Below are 16236 nucleotides of genomic sequence, written 5' to 3'. Positions count from 1 at the left end.
TGGTGGGGGAAAAATTGCATTACAGAGGTAAAGTAATCCAAAAAAGTCACAACAGAAGGGCAACCAAGGAATCTTCCTTACATTTTAAAAGTCAGAGATGAAGAAAAGAGAAAACATAAAAGTTCCAGAGTGAAAAAACCACCCCATAAATGCATTGTAGTGTTGAGGCAGGTTAGTATACTGTGCTTTGCAAACAGTTCTTCAAACAAAATAAGTATTTGCTTCTTGAAAAATTATACCAAAATATTTTGCTGGTTTTCTGTTCACAAAATCGTAGAAAACCTTATTTATCTGAAAATTTACCTCCAGTGTTATAAGTTGCTGTTAACGTTACTTCATAAATAGTTCTGAGAAAGATATTGTTCTAAAATGTTTTTCCTTAAGGTAGGTATGCAGTTGTCAACAGTTCACCTAGACAGTTTCACTATCTCTAGGTGCCTTACACTGCAACTTGCACTAGAAACAATTTTTAAGCATTGTAAAACCAGAAACGTTACAAGAGCAAAGACTGCAAATACCTGAATTGCCTTCTGTTTTAATTTTTTGAAATAGTTAAGTCAGAGAAGAAAGTGGGTTTCATTTGGCATTGTCTCTAAGGCACCTGACAAACCGTTCTGACTTACGGAAGCAAACAGAAGACGGCAAAATGATTCACTGACAATGCATATAGAGAATTATATTATGAATAGCCAAAGCAGAGGAATACCCAGTATCACAGCCTAGCTTATTGCACAGGTGAAATTAATACAGAAAGACTACATAATAATGATTACTCAAATGATACCTAACAGCTTGTCACCTACTGCCACTGCACTTCAGACAATGCTGAAAATGGATTTAAACCGCATTTAACTAGTTTTAGTTTGATTTAACCAGAGTTTATTACTAGTACAAAGATGGTTGTACTTCAAACTCATCCAACATACAATAAGAAACAGAATTCTGCACAATTCATAACTGTTGAAACAAGACGGTTTTCTATAATGCTGTTAAACTTTGTAATTTCTCTCCAAAATAAGTTATTCCACACTTGAGGAAAAAAAACCAAAACAACCTGTTGCAAAATCCCCCGAAACTCTATGCATTAGCAATGACTAAACCAAGCATAATAACAAATGCAGCCTTTAAACAAAACAAAACACCCCCCTCCATTTACATATTCCAAAGAGCTTGGAAGCGTATAATGAATTCTGTTAATTTACACTGTATATGCAAACCCTCAAAAGTAAATACCTGACATTTAGAAATTCTGTCAGGACTGGGTGGTAGTACCTTTCAAATATAGCTACGTATAAACATAGTAATCTGCAAAACTCATTTGAGGCACCAGTCAGTCTTGTTTACTACTAGTAACCAAAGATGGAGTGTTCATACATAGTACCCTCAATGTTTTTATCATTCTGAAATTCTCTAGCCGCTAACACTCATGAGGTCTGCAAACAAATTTTACCTCCTTCAGTCAACATTTATTCTACCAAGCTGTATTCCTATGGAAACAGCAATCCCATGTCCTTATGATGACTCTCCTCATTTGGTTTTGCCTGCCCAGTCCTCTCTGCAGCTGCAACTGTCCCTGCTGCTGTACTCACTAATCAACAGCTGGCTACATTTTTACAGAGACAGGGTGGCAAAACTTTGGCCAGCCAAAGCAATGTAAATTGCACACACATCAACAAATACCAGTAGCAAATCATAGGTTAAGAAAGTGACAGTGTCATAGGATGCTACAACAGAAGTCATGAGAATTTACTTTTAGCCTCTACATGAGGTATTTTACTGTTAGCTTCCAGTAAGTATCCACCAAGTGGATACCCACACAAAATGCTAACAGCAACACCAAAGAGAAGAGAATAATGCAAAAACTGAATTTCTAAAGTGTAAACTCTGTTGTATTGTAGTTACTATGTCCAACTGCTATGAACTTCCATGTTTAAGTAAGTTGTTCTGTGTAGATACAACTTAAGTTTACCTCAATTTAAGCTAAATTTGTAGAAGTTTACCTGCATACACTGTCAGGAGTTCATTTAAGAGACACAAATGTTAAAAAAAGATGCATACACAAGTTTATGAATAACTGCAGAAAACAAGTACAAACTATGCTGACCTAAGAATGGCTGCTTTTTGCTCTTCTACAGCAGACAAACAGAAAACGCAATACCGTAAAATAAGTTCTCACATTGTTTAATATAAGGAGTGTATTAAGTCCTACGACTATTTTTAATTTTATATTTTATTTCTATATTTATTTTTATGGTATTTTTATAGGAACTTAGTGACACCATAAAATAAGTATGAATTATTTCATTCTATTCACTTAATTTCTTTACAAAACCTTCTTCAATGGTGTGCTTGATGCATCCCTTTTTTTGCTTCCCCTCATACCCCCAGTCTTTTAACAAACACATCTTTCTCTGAAGCCCACAATGGTGAGTATGTTCTGACCTTAGTTTGAAAATGGATTCTATTTCCCTCCTTCCACATTTCTGTTTGTAAAGTTTGTCCCGGAAAGACTGGTTTCGCAAAGCGAACCTAAGGAAAAAAAAAAAGAGTAAAAAAAGTGAGGTTGTGAACAGATCTGTCATATGTACACACAAAGCTTAAAAACAGAAGCTTTACTGAAATGAGAAAAAGCAAAGAGAAAAATCAGTCAACTTGCAATGTAGAAAGCCTAAATATTTAAGTAAATGTGCAGATCGAGGCATTAAAATGCATGCAGCAATAAGTAATGCAATCGTGGTAGTTAAGACAGTGCAAAAGCCTCTTCCCACCCTAAAGAACTTTTTGTCACTAAAACCAGAAAAATCAAAAAAATTAAATGCAAAGAATGAACACACAGACCTTGATCGCCTTGAATCTGTTCACATCATTATTTGCAAACTGCTTCAAAACGTTTCTAGCAGCAAACCCAAAAGAGCATAGTCCATGAAGTATAGGCTTCTTAAATCCTATTTTAAAAAGTAACATTTTAGCATTTGTAATATTAGGAGTCTGCATGTATTTCTATTTGTACAAACAAATATCTATATTTTATTCATAGTATTTTCCTCCAATAACGTTCTTAGTCCTTTTTAACCTAATTTATCTCACTGAAAAGGTGTCTGTTACCATTTATTGCTTCCTCTACTTTGAGGCAGAGGAAAGTGCTCACTCAGAACTGGCACTCCAACACTGCCTATGCTATTGTAAGACTCTTATTCCCTGCCTGTAGAGGTGACAAAATGTAAAATAAGGAGATTGGCTGTTTTAGCATACGTGTATAGGTACACCAGATAGACAGTTACATGGAAGAATGCATATCAAGGGCAAGAGGTATTGTAATCATTAAGAAGTGGTGATACTAAGATTATTTGATGCTTCACACTTTTAATTTCTATTCAGGGTTGCCAAAAGTTTCCAAATATAGCGCAAGCTTCAGGATTAACTTTTCTTTATTTAGAAGTGGAAAAAACCCTGAAAAGATTTCAGGCATTTTGAACACATCTAACAAAACAGAGAAAAAAAAAAACAACCCAGTGTTCAGTTTACACTGACACTTTTGGTCAAGTTTCCTTGCACTTTTATGCTTTGGAGCAGGAACTGAACCTTGGCAGACGATAATCTTTGTATTAGTGCTGAATCTTTCTCCAGTCCTGTCAGTCTGTCAAAATAAACCTTTAGAAACTGACCTCACATTTACTAAAGTGCAACAGTTAAGTTTTAAAGATGCTGCTTGTACTGAGTGTGTCCTGATCCCTTAACAGGTTGCTCTTCCTGACAAGGCATGTGAACAGTAATTGATCACGCTTGCAACAGCCCATGAATTCGAGACAGGTCTGCAGCTCCGAAACCAGTTGCTTTGCCTGGAACTCATCTGCCACTCTCAGCTGCCAGAGTCTGTTTTTCCCAAGCTCTAAACAACGCATCATAGCATCTACACAGCATGAAAAGTTGTTCCTCAGAACAACAGCTGGGAGAAAAAAGCAAAAGCAAAACCTACCAAACAAAAAAGAGGAGACAGGAGAAAGACCAGCCTGCAGAGAATTAGAAGATACCACCTTCAAGACAGAGACAAAAAACCCACTAGGACTCAATGCTGGGAAAGATGGGAATTCTCAGACGTGGCCCAAAGGGAAGACAAGGCTATCAGGAGTAAGGATGAGAAACAGAACTTTTGACTCTTTAGGGTAGGAGAGGAGATGTGACAGAAGGACTGGCTAAAAGGAACATGAGTCTGTTTTCTTGCCATAAGTATTCCATTCTGACATTTCTTTCCTGTAAAATATTTGAATATGCACTTTTAGGAGCACTCTTTTTTGTACACTGCACACAGAATGTTTCTGAAAGTACAAAGACACCATGCAGTCAATTTTACAACAGATTACTGGCATTATTGTAAAAATACCAGTATTCAGTATCTCTCATACAGAATGTTATAGTGACATTTAGCTCTTTAAAAGCTTAGCTCAATTCACCACGCAAGAACCAAAACCCACCACTATTTTCAGAACTAAGGAAAAGACAAATATATATTCTCCCTAGTATTTTCTTTAAAAAACTAATGCGTACGCAAAGAAAAATCCAGAAGGCAACCAAGTTACTTTGTTATCTAGACTAAAATGAAAAAACCAAAAAAAAAATGTTGCTTTCATTTTCTAATATCTTGGAAATACTCATAAGCTACAGGAATAAAGGCTCAAGAATATAAACAAGTGTTTTCATGTAGCATATCTCCTCTGAAACATCACCCACAGGAAGGCTTAACAATAATCCTGGAACGCTCTGAGCGCATGATCCTGAATGCTTCCATCCAGTGCACACTGGTGAGAGCCAGTCAAAGACAACATTTACAGAGATTAAAGAGAAGAAGGTGTGTGAATATGCCCAAAGAAAACAGCTTTCGTATAACTAGAAAAAAGACTTGTGGAATATATCTACAGTCATCTTCCTCTTTGTTTGAGCCTACATTTAGCATAGGTATTTGAGTAGGAGACTGCCACAGTTCCAAAATCCTGTGTGGCAGTTTTCTGTTCAAAGAGACCACCTCATCTACAGAGTTAATTTCATTTTTGACTGTGTCTAAGCGACAGTCCTCTTCATGTGAGCAAGTCAAAGATTACTACTCCTCTTCTTTTGTAAGGTTTTTATAGGGTTATCATCATTATTTTAAACACTGGGGTTTCAATTATAAACATGTATTTTTGTCCTCCAGCATCTCCAATAGTAATTGGGTGATTCTATCTAAATCTTTATCCAAAATCATCAGCTGAACAAACAAACAGAATGGTTTAATAAACTGTGCAAATCTCTTTATGGATGCTGGTATTTGATTATCATTATTTATTAACACAAATTTACATAAAATTATACAAAACAGAGTTAACCAAACAATTAGTATGTATTTACGAAAGGAGACGATTTGTGGAAATACGTTAAGTGAGATCTGAGCAAAGAAGCATAGCTCTGCTCTATTTATCTTGGTAAGCACCCATACAGTGATACTTCTATACAAGAAGGAAGTCACTGGAAAACTGCATATCAATTATTACAGACTTCAAACAAGGACAAGCATTTTCATGTAAAGTTTATGATGACAGCATACATATTCAAGAAAATTTCTGAAGTAAATCAGATTGCTGTCTGCCTGGATTAATCAAACAATACTACTAGTAAGGCCTGAAAATAACTCCAAAAAATACCTTTACAACATAAATTTAAGTAAAAAGACCCTTCTTTAATAATAACATCTCGGCAAGAATCAGTTAATGCAGCCTATGGTCTGATGCTTTGGCATGTAACGTTACATAAATGAAAAGCTACTGCACTAGCAAGAGGTGACAAACTCCCTCCCTCCTGCCCTCCTGAGATTCATTGGGATTGAGAAGGCTACACAGAAGCACAAAGAATTCCACCAAAACCAATATAATCTCAAAATTTAGATGGAAAGGATTATCTATCAAAGAATTTATGGAATTCCTTCTGAAGCTTTTGATAGTCAATTATTTCTGCATATGAAACAGAGATTGTAAAGATGGGGTAATGGCAACAAATAATTTCTCAAAGCAAAACGGGCTAGGAGGCAGTTTCCATTGTAGGTAGAGTTCAAGCATCATTCTGCATTCCTAGTTACAAGAAGCAATGCTTTAAAGCAAAGCGTCACACAGAACTTTGGAGACATCTAACGGTGACTCTAAGAAAAGCGATAAAAAAAGCACTTTTTTCCATCTTGTTAAAGATGTTACAGACTAAGTGAAAAGAAGATTAAAAATATATCTATGTCATCCATCACCCAAATATTAGTACAATGGTATCCCTCAGCTCACCTCCAAGAGCAGCAAAAGTTGGATCAACATGTAAAGGATTCCAATCCCCACTCAGGCGATACAAGGCAGCCTGCAGAAACAGAGAAAGAAAAGTGGGAGGCTAGCTATGCTTGGGAGAAACAAGCAGGAGTCACTCAAAAACTTATCACAGATTAACAAATTTATCATAATCTATTTTAATAGTCCTTAGATAACATACTCTACAAAAAAACTGGTAAAACAGAAATTGTTACTGCGCAAACTGCCAAAGCTCCAGGAAATGTGCCAAGAACTGTGTGTGGTCTTGGTACATAAGAAAATAACACAACTGCTTAATGGAAGGAAAAAACAACCTACTCTGCTGACATACAGATCCAGCTTCACTAAAATTTCACAACAGCAAAGTAATGCATTTTCTAGAATTTGTCCACAGGTTCATTAGCTCGAAGTGTAATTTTAAAGTCTCCCATGACAGATTCATCCACAATTTAAAAAAAAAAAATTATATATAAAAATTCTTTTTCTTTTTTTAAACACACACTTGTGTGTTTAAAAACATTACCATGCTTTCTCAACATTTGATTAATCTCACAGAGATCAGAAATATCCCTATCCTTCCCTTTTTAGAGCAACATAATTCTGTCTTCTCAGCTTCTTCTCTCTTAGCAGCTTCATGGGTAGCTGGTCCTAATATTAAAAACAAACAAAAAAAACCCCAAAGTACAACAACAAGCTTTCTAGAGGACTTGCTTCGTGTTAAATATTCTCTTTCACTAGCAAAAACTAGAGAAATATGGATGTAATGTATTGTATGTACTGTGAATGTGAATAAACCTGAGAAATGATGAAGAATATGGCTACTGTATTCAGTTTTCTGTCTTTGTGTTGCCTTAGCATTTTCATTATCAAAACTTGTATTTGCTGCATGTGTAGAGTGGCCAGTAGTCCGTAATACGACAGGTGTGACCAGCCAACTTGGGCATCTTTCTGGACTAAAAACTTACCCCTGGTTATCAGATTCCAGAGAAATCCAGTGACTAAATGATTGTGGAGCACTCTCTAGTATGACATTCACAAAAGTACACAGAAAATCAGTACATCACGTTAACTAACACTAGTGAAGATTTCAAGAATTTAGTAGTTTTATATGATGGCATATACAAATTGAACATTAATTTAATTGAAAAGAGCTTTTAAACTAAAAAAAAAAAAATAATTTTAATTGAGCACATTTTTGGGAACCATTTATCACTAAACATTTTCTACCAACATTTTGGACTGGGATCCTAAAAAAATCGTATGTGTTTATCCAAATTAAGGAAAACTGCACTAAACTCTATTTGGAGGAAAGAAGCTCACACACTACTCAAAAGAAAGGGGGGGGGGGGGGGGGGGGCGAAGAAAGATTCCCCAAAGGAAGTATTTTCTGATCTGTGTCTAGCACCATTTCTTCTATCAAAAATGATGCAAAGGACTGTGTAACTAAAGAGGTTCTGTACTCATATTGTCATTTTAATCCATTTGTTTTATTTTTAATCTTTTAATATTCAGGTCCATTTCTTCAAGTATATACAGCTTTCACACTAAGCTCTAGTTCTCTCTTAATTGTCCTGGTAGCCTTCATCAATACAGCAATTGTTCTGAGTCTCAGTTATGGTGGAAAGTAGAAGAGCTTGTCACTGCTTTTGTGTGTGAGAACTGGATACATGCACTAAAAATGGCAAGAAGAAAATCCTAAACTGCACCACAGCTTAAGCACACAAACCTTAGAAAGGTGAGTACTAAGCTAATACTTCTCCATGGCTGCTTATGTTGGTTTTTACTCTTTTGGAAACACTTTTTCTTTCGAAAAAAAAAAAGATGTATCAATACGAGGGTCTGAAATTTCTAACTGTGATTCTACTTTTGCCCAAAACATATTGTAACTTTTTTTTTGTAATTATCTTCTAACTGATACTATAAATTCTTAGGAAAAAAGTAAAGACTGGAAATCTTATATTAATGTAAGACTACCATTCAGATGGGTGTGAGTTTGACCTTCCAAAATGGACAAAGGAGAGGGCATATACTCGGCTGAAGGAACAGATAACCTGAAATTAATCTTATAGCATCACCAAGAAGTAGAAATCACTAAAATACCTCACCTGGTGAGCAGCATAAAGTCAAGATCTCCTGAAGGCAGTATCCTCCAGTGCCAGGACTCTTCAGCTAGCAATCTAGCAATCTACAAGCCCAATCAAGTCCAAAACAGAAAGCCAAATGGACTGCCAAGTGATCCTACGCCACGGAGGCAATTCTATAGGGGGCACCCAACGAGTGTGTGGTGAAACACACAGTGCTGGATGAGGGTGGAACAGGAAAGCAAACTCAATGTAAATATTTACACTCTACTACACCACTAAGGCAGCTGAACTAAAGTGATGAGTGGTAAGAGACAGCTGGAAACAGGCTAATAATTACGAACCACGGCAAGGACCTGCTCCCTTCACTTATTGTTCTCTCTTATCTCAATGCTCACACAAATACAAGAAAAACGTGGATCTAAAAGTGCCACCACACTCCCGATCACACACATAAAAACCGCACAGCAGCAGGGGTTCAGAGAAGAACATGTACATGCTGCTCTTCTGACTTGCCAAGTCTTCGCTTGTTTCCACTCTTCCCCTGAGCAGTTGTTAAACTGTGTTTTCATAGTCGAAAGGTAGAGATGAGCAACCTTGATGTAGCACTACCTTCTTTGCTAAAACCTGTCTAAGGCGTTAATGCCACCAATATCAAAGTTATAACACTATGAAAGAGACTTTTAGTGAGGAAGAGGAACAGACCCTTAGTTCCTTTTTTAAAAAAAAAATTAAACCTGACAAATTAAAGAGAGCTGCTCTTGACAGAATTCTACAAAGTAGAGTATCGCCCTTCATTACTGAAGTTTCCTTTCGAGACAGTCTAAAATCTAACAGCAAATTGCCACTCTTGAGAACTAGAAAATAAAAGTTGAAATTATGAAATTATGAAATTAAATAATTAAATGACTTTTTAACTAAATTAAAGGTCTCACTTTCATTCTTCCATTAATTTAAATTTTTACAAAAGCTGCCAGGAGGCTATTTTCACTAAGGAGCTGTTGTAATAAATTTTAATTCAAACTAAATAACATTTAGTTGAAGTACTGGAAAATTCTTTTATGTAGCATAAAACCGACAAATTTATGTTTTAAGCTCAGATCTCAACTAAGCTGAAAGCAACTATTGCTTACTAAAGCTGTAATAAGAACTAGCCATTTATTGGGGGTGATAATAAGCACTATTTGGGAGACAATAAATCTACCAAATGCTTTTCAAAATTACTGTAGTAAAAAATACTTGTGCTTCGTTAACAAAATAAGTGTAGCATTTAGAAAATAATTAGGCTCAGAGAATTAAATGTGATCAATGTATTTAACTAAAAGTCTGACACATGAATATGGGAGACGACACTTATCTTCTTGTACTTTCAACAACTAGAGTGGCACTAGTCACACCTAGAAAACATACAGGCCGAACTGAATAAAACAGTCACGCAGAAGGTTATTTCAGATTCAATGCAGCCAAGTCAGGTCTGCCAACAAACTGCTTTTCATTTACCACAGTCTTTGGTATTACTTCATTATATAGATTACATTCTACATGAGAAGAGAGAGAGAGTTGTTTTAAAGCCTTGCTGGCTCTACTTTCTATATTCCTCAAATAATGACATTTCCTGAAGTCTTGAGTGATAGCATTAAAAAAAAAAAAAAAAAAAAAGAGAAAAAGGGATGCATCCTTGGAGGATGACAAGAGTCAACTGATGTGGGACATTAGATTGAAGTCAGTCATAATATGGTTAGATTGTTCTCCAATTAATAACACAAACTGTCAAGTCTCATTTCCTAGCAATTTAGGAGTTCTGCCAGGCCACAAAAGAAAAGGCGATATCCAACCTGTCTGTGCCAATTTTTCAGTCTTGCCTGCAGACTGCAATAAAGGTCAGTGGTAAAGCTAACAAAAAAGGAAGCCAACTATCCATATATTTTCCCTTCTAACCAGGGAGTAAAAGAGCTCTGCCCAAGAGCTTATCTTAACAAGTACATGGGTATATATGTGTGCGTACATGTATGTACAGCTTATTTAAGTAAGAGCACGCAGTCAAGCAATCTCATGAATTAAAAAGCCACAAATCTCATCTACACATTTCAATGAGCTCAATTTACATTAAGAATAATGAATGCTTCCATTTTAACTGGCAGTGCTGATGCTTAGGGCTCAAATTTAGCACAGTACTTAAGTAATTCAGTGTACTTAAAATTAAGTAGCTACTCTTTGGCTATTTGAGATCCCCATTTGCCATTTCTCCTTTTTTAATTAATTATCTCTGTAAGCGTAAGGAGAGATATTAGGAAAGTGCAACTGGTAGAAACCAACACAAAGAAAGATAAAAGGATTTATTTGTTCCTCCAGATAACCGTTTTTCTCAAAGTAGGCGTACGTGAAAAATAAACAAAATCAGCAGTTTAAGTTGCTCATAATAGTTTCCAATGCCTAAATATATTTTGTGGAAATCTGGATCACACATGATTCCACTTTTTAACAAAACTGTAATTAAAAAATACAAGTATATAGTTTCCTGGATTGCCTTAGGTTTCCAATTATATGTTCTCAGTGGTCTGGACTATCCAAACCCACCTTATTCCTTACATACCTTTGACTCCCTCAAGAATAAGAATTACTAAAATGTTCAATTAAAACACCTTCACATACACAGATATAAAAAGGAATAGGTATAAAACAGCACTACGTATTTTCTCCTTCCTCACCCCACACTATTCACGTCTTTACTGTTTATCCCTACCACATATTTTTCAAATCTAAAAATCAATTTATATGTTTTGGCACCAGCTTCACAGAATTTTAGCCACTTTTCAGTAGAATGTCAAATCTACAAGAAGCCTTTCCTTTAACAGTGCTCTCTTAGTCAAACGAACAAACCACTTTGGTTTGGGGAATTTTAAATGGAGTAACAATTTTTATATTCTTTACTAGGACATGCATAGATAAGGGGAGCAAACAAACTCTTGCTAATAAAGAGCATCTTGTTTAAACAAAATAACTACCAGGCTAGTACCTTTTCTTCTTTTATCATCTTACCACACAAAATGCTAGTGTAATCCAAGCCCTCAACTATTTTTCAAAATCGCAATGATTAGAAAATTACATTCTGATCTTCCCAACAGGAATAAACACGTGTGTGTGTGTGTGTGTGTGTGTGTGTGTACAAGTCTTGAAATCAGCCTCATAACTTGTAACAAACTTTTAAAGTAATTACTATTATGAATGCTCACTCACTACACAATTTCAAGGGTTCTGAGAGTATCATCTCTGCATACTGGAATCTCTAGACAAATTAAGAAAACATTATCAAATCCTTGCAATGGCTTCACATCTCTTTGTTTTGCTTGTATCATCCTTTGTTGTTAAGCACTTTTTTCCTGGCCTGCTCTCCGTATCTGTGAACGTACTGCAGCACTTCATTTTCTCATGAAACAAATTATTTATGCTACAAACAGTAAAAAAAAAATCATCTGAGGCTCTCAGGAGGCTGTCTTGTGCTATTCTCTGAAGTTAATTTAAATTTACATGTTTTCAGGCAATGCTGTCCTACAATCTTTACAGAGCAGGACATAAAAGACCCCTCTGTCCTCCAACCATACTTTCCCCATCCATGCACATGTTTTCATCACTTCTCTCTCACATGATTTATTGCACTCATTCAAAAAACGACCTTAACTCAAAATGTTCGCCTTCCTATAACTTTTTCCTTCTAATCTGTTTAAAATAAGCATAAAATCTCCCCAAGGGAACAAACATAAGATGGAAATAACCAACTTCTTTCTTTTTCCATATAATTTTAATGATTACTTATTCTACCTATGCATATGTTTCTAAAAACACACACAAATATTTACAGATGTTTAAAATGAAAACATAAATGAAATCTGTGTATAATAAAAGATGACTTTCCACAGGTAAGCATACACATCCCAATTACACAGAAGCTTGTAAGGGTCTTATCATACCATCAGGCAGAGGACATTTTACAGTAGGTTTTAGTTCAATAATTCATTAGGCTCTTAAATGTTTCCCATGCACCTCTCCTTCCAAGATCTTTTTAATAAGTTTTTATTGTGAAGTCCACTCTTCTACAACAAGATGGATTTGTGCATATTTGTCTTCACAACTGTTTCCATTTACATAAAGAGCTGCAGTTTTAGCTGAACTTGACACAGTGAAAAATTAAATTCAGGTAGCTAGAGGACAGCAGCATAAGCAGGAGGACTGCAAGACTAAGAATGACTCAGGTAGCGAAGGGACACTCCTCAGTCTTAAGTCACAGCATGCCGATGACACTACTGGAAACATGGCAGGTGCCAAATATTTACTCCACTTTCAGAGAAAACAGAAAAGAACTGTATTAAAAAAAAAAAAAAAACCACAACCAAAAAGACAACCAAACAAACCAACCACTAAAAAGCAGTGATTTCTTCACACCCTGTCAGTCAATGCCTGATGTATACCTGGAACAGAAGACTTTACACAGTTATATATTTTAAAACCTATCAGATTAGTCTAGGTGTGAATTTACTGAATCTCTCTAAAAATTTCTGAATGAGTAAAGAACCACTATATACACTAAGCTGTGTATTTGGGTTGGTTTTTTTTATGCTTCTCACTGTATCACATTCTCAAAAATCACCATCAGATGCTGTACACCACTCCTTTAACCATTCTCTGTACAATGAAAATGCCTCAAACATTTATAAACATCCTTCCTTTATAGACTGGAAACTATAACACAGCAGAAAAGGTCATAATTGTCAGCAGCAGAAACCAATTCCAGCTCCCCAATTTAACATTTGAAGGCCTAACTCTTCAAAGCACAACACATTTTCAAAGTACACTGTACAAGTTCACAGGAGAGACCCCATCAATTTCAATTTCAGCCTGTGATGCTCAGACACCCTCCTGCTAGTCCAACTCCCAGATTTCATCTCCAAATTCCAGCGTCTCATTCCCTCCTATCAGACACTGATTAAGGAGCAACACCCATGTCTGAGTACTTTGGGATATCTAGGTAACAGCTGCCCACAGGCCATAGGAATTTTATGGACAAAGCAAAGAAAATCCATTTTTGAAGAATTACAGCTCCAACATATCACTAACCATAAGATTGTTTTCCTCTCGTTACTTCTTCTCAGAACACAACTTCTTGCAACAAATAACATAGGAAAACTATGCTATCTATCTCAGGTCATGCCTAGAGCTCTCTTTTTGCCCATGAAAGGAGTTCTTGAAGGAGAGGGAATAAACACACCAATTTATGCCTACATGACTGAAAATCATATCACAAAGCACTGCATACAAAGGGGATTAAGCCTACAAACAAAGCAAGCTTTATTTGGAATTTTTATCTTTTTAGAGACTCTGCAACACTTAAAAAAATCATTGTAGTCTTCCAAATGAAAGCAACTTAAAAATGACAGGATATCAAAAAGCTGTTCCTCCAACAGACAGATATCAGTCTGAGTTTCATCAGCTCTAAAAAGGAATTTAGAAATTTTTGAAAGCAAGGACACCCAACTTTCCTGACCCTGGAAACCACAGAGCTGAAGTATCATGTGCTTGAGATACCCAAGTTGCATGGAAAAGTAGCTCTGGTAGGAATACACATGTGATTGATAGGTCACACGACACAGCTTTGCAGAGACTTGTAGGGGGGCACAGTTGCATGTACAACAGCTGGTTCCAAAGCATGGTAGGCTGAGACACCATATTTTTCAAAATCTATCTTTTCTACCTCTTTGTCACGTCTATTTCTCCATATCAATGTACGTAACAAATACACAAAGTCAGAATTTACAGTAGGAAGATGCTTTAGTGAAATATATGATAATGTTGCAAGCAAAAAGGAAAGAGAATTTTTCAGCTGGTAATCACCTCTTAAAATTATTAGACATTTTACTGAAATGAGCTGACATTAACAAAAACTTCGAAGTCCTGCAAACTCTGCATGTTACTGTTTTACTTTTTCCATAATGACAAACAGGACAGGTAGCTCTCAGAAGAAAGTGGGAGGAAACACAGAAGACTAAAACTGAAACGACTTCTTGAAAAATGCCATTTTATGGGCTGCTGTTATACTGTTTATTTATTGTCTCAACATTGTGTATTCTGAATATTAATTCTGAAATTTGAAGATAGAGAACAGTTTATCTCTTGGGAGGCAACGTGCACAATATCAGAATGCTGTGAGTTTTTCCATAAACAAACAAACAAAAACACAAACAAAAAACCCACAGAATGCCCCCAACTCCATATTTGTTTCCTTCCTCAAAAGTGACCTACATCACTTGGATCTCATCCACTTTAAATACCCACTGCAGCTTATTTTGTGTGTCATCAGAAAATGAATTCCCAAGAAATCAAAACGTTTGGGAACAGAGTAAAAAGAAAACTCTATTGAGACAAAACCCTGCAGAGATACAAGTCGTTCACTGCCTGTGATTCTTAACTGCATTAGGAACTATTCAGCAAAATCTGCTTGATTGATTAATTTAAGGCCCTGGTTCAAAAACTGGCAGGACAAGAGTAGCTTGATGATACTGATGCTCTGTAACTACATTAAACATTCCCTACAGGGTTGAAATCGAATGATTCATTTCTTGCTAAACGCCCAATAGTCAAACACGCTCTAGAGTTCTTGATCTTCTGTCAAAAGGTCCATTTTATTCAAAAGATTTATGGCAGCATATCTAGTAAAGTACAGCTCAAGTTACAGAACAGAGAACAAGCTAGAAAAATACTACAGCACGCGCACATGTCTACAGGGCAAGATGGAAAAAATGTCACCTAGTTCTTTGCAGAAATATTCATGAACACGCACAGTAGAAATATTTTATGTCCTTCTTCAGCAGGATGCAAATTTTAAGCCTTAAAGACTTTGAGAAGGTCAGATACTTCTAAATTTTTCTTAACTGGTTATTTTTCATCTTTAAGCAGCTTACACCATAGTGCTGCAACTCATTCATAAGCACCGGCTGGTGTTTAAAGAACTTCTAAGGAATGGGAACAGATTTGAAAGGGATAAACATTTATTATACTACCTGCTATTAGTCTTTGATACCACTAACCAAAAGGATCAGTTTGTTCTGTCAACAGCCACTGACACACTACAATCATTTTTCAAGGAACTGTAGGTGGCTGTATCTGCTAAACACATGGTGAAGGGCAAAAACAGCTATTAGCCCTCTATTCCTAGTATCCTCTTCACTACGCAGCACATCCTCCTGTCTGAAAGCATTTAAAAAACATTCTTCCTCTTGGAAAAAACTTAACCCAGCGTAGTTGAGTTAGAACTGAATATAACTTTCAATATAACCAGTCACTGACTTCAGTGAAAGATAGCAGTCATCACTGCAAGCATTTTTAAAATACGCATGATGGTCTACTTATCAGGAAGTTTACTACATGATCATGCTGTGAAAAGTTAAGGGAGAAAAATGGTAATTATGAAAAGCAGCTTAGCCACTTAATTGTGGTAACACAAAAACTGAGCGGTGAATGTCACAGCTATCATTGGAAATTAATACAGTTTAAGTTAACTCAAATGCCGTCTGCAAACTGACTCTTTCAGTCTGTCTCATACTCTATACTAATTCAAGAGCTGAATGGCAACAGCCATTTCTGCCAAAACCTTTTTCATTTGAACATCAAGAAAAAAAAATTTCAGAAACTTCGATGCAATTTGTGTGCCAGCTTCCATTTTCAAAAAGGATTTTAGGCAGTTATCTGTCATTCCACAGACACATAAACGTAAAATCTTGAAAACATTTCCCCAAGCTGTCCTTCACATTAAAGTCTGTATTCCTGCCCATAAAGTTCCCAAGTTC

At 36.1% G+C, this 16236-nt stretch overlaps 1 protein-coding gene across 2 annotated transcripts in view; it reads right to left on the bottom strand.

Moving 5' to 3' along the window:
* HSD17B4 (hydroxysteroid 17-beta dehydrogenase 4) overlaps positions 1–16236 on the bottom strand; it is a 72074-nt gene that overhangs the window by 14073 nt on the left and 41765 nt on the right. For both annotated transcript variants that reach the window (XM_054184918.1, XM_054184919.1), the window contains exons 18-20: positions 6300–6369; positions 2839–2945; positions 2443–2529 (exon numbers count right to left, since the gene is read on the bottom strand). In XM_054184918.1, coding sequence (XP_054040893.1) covers positions 2443–2529; positions 2839–2945; positions 6300–6369 — 264 coding nt within the window. The remainder of the gene's footprint in view (positions 1–2442; positions 2530–2838; positions 2946–6299; positions 6370–16236) is intronic.

This window comes from Rissa tridactyla, chromosome Z (genome assembly GCF_028500815.1).
Source record: "Rissa tridactyla isolate bRisTri1 chromosome Z, bRisTri1.patW.cur.20221130, whole genome shotgun sequence".
NCBI classification, from domain to species: domain Eukaryota; kingdom Metazoa; phylum Chordata; class Aves; order Charadriiformes; family Laridae; genus Rissa; species Rissa tridactyla.
Note: the sequence above shows the minus strand (reverse complement) of the source record. Positions and strands in the feature narration are given on the sequence as shown.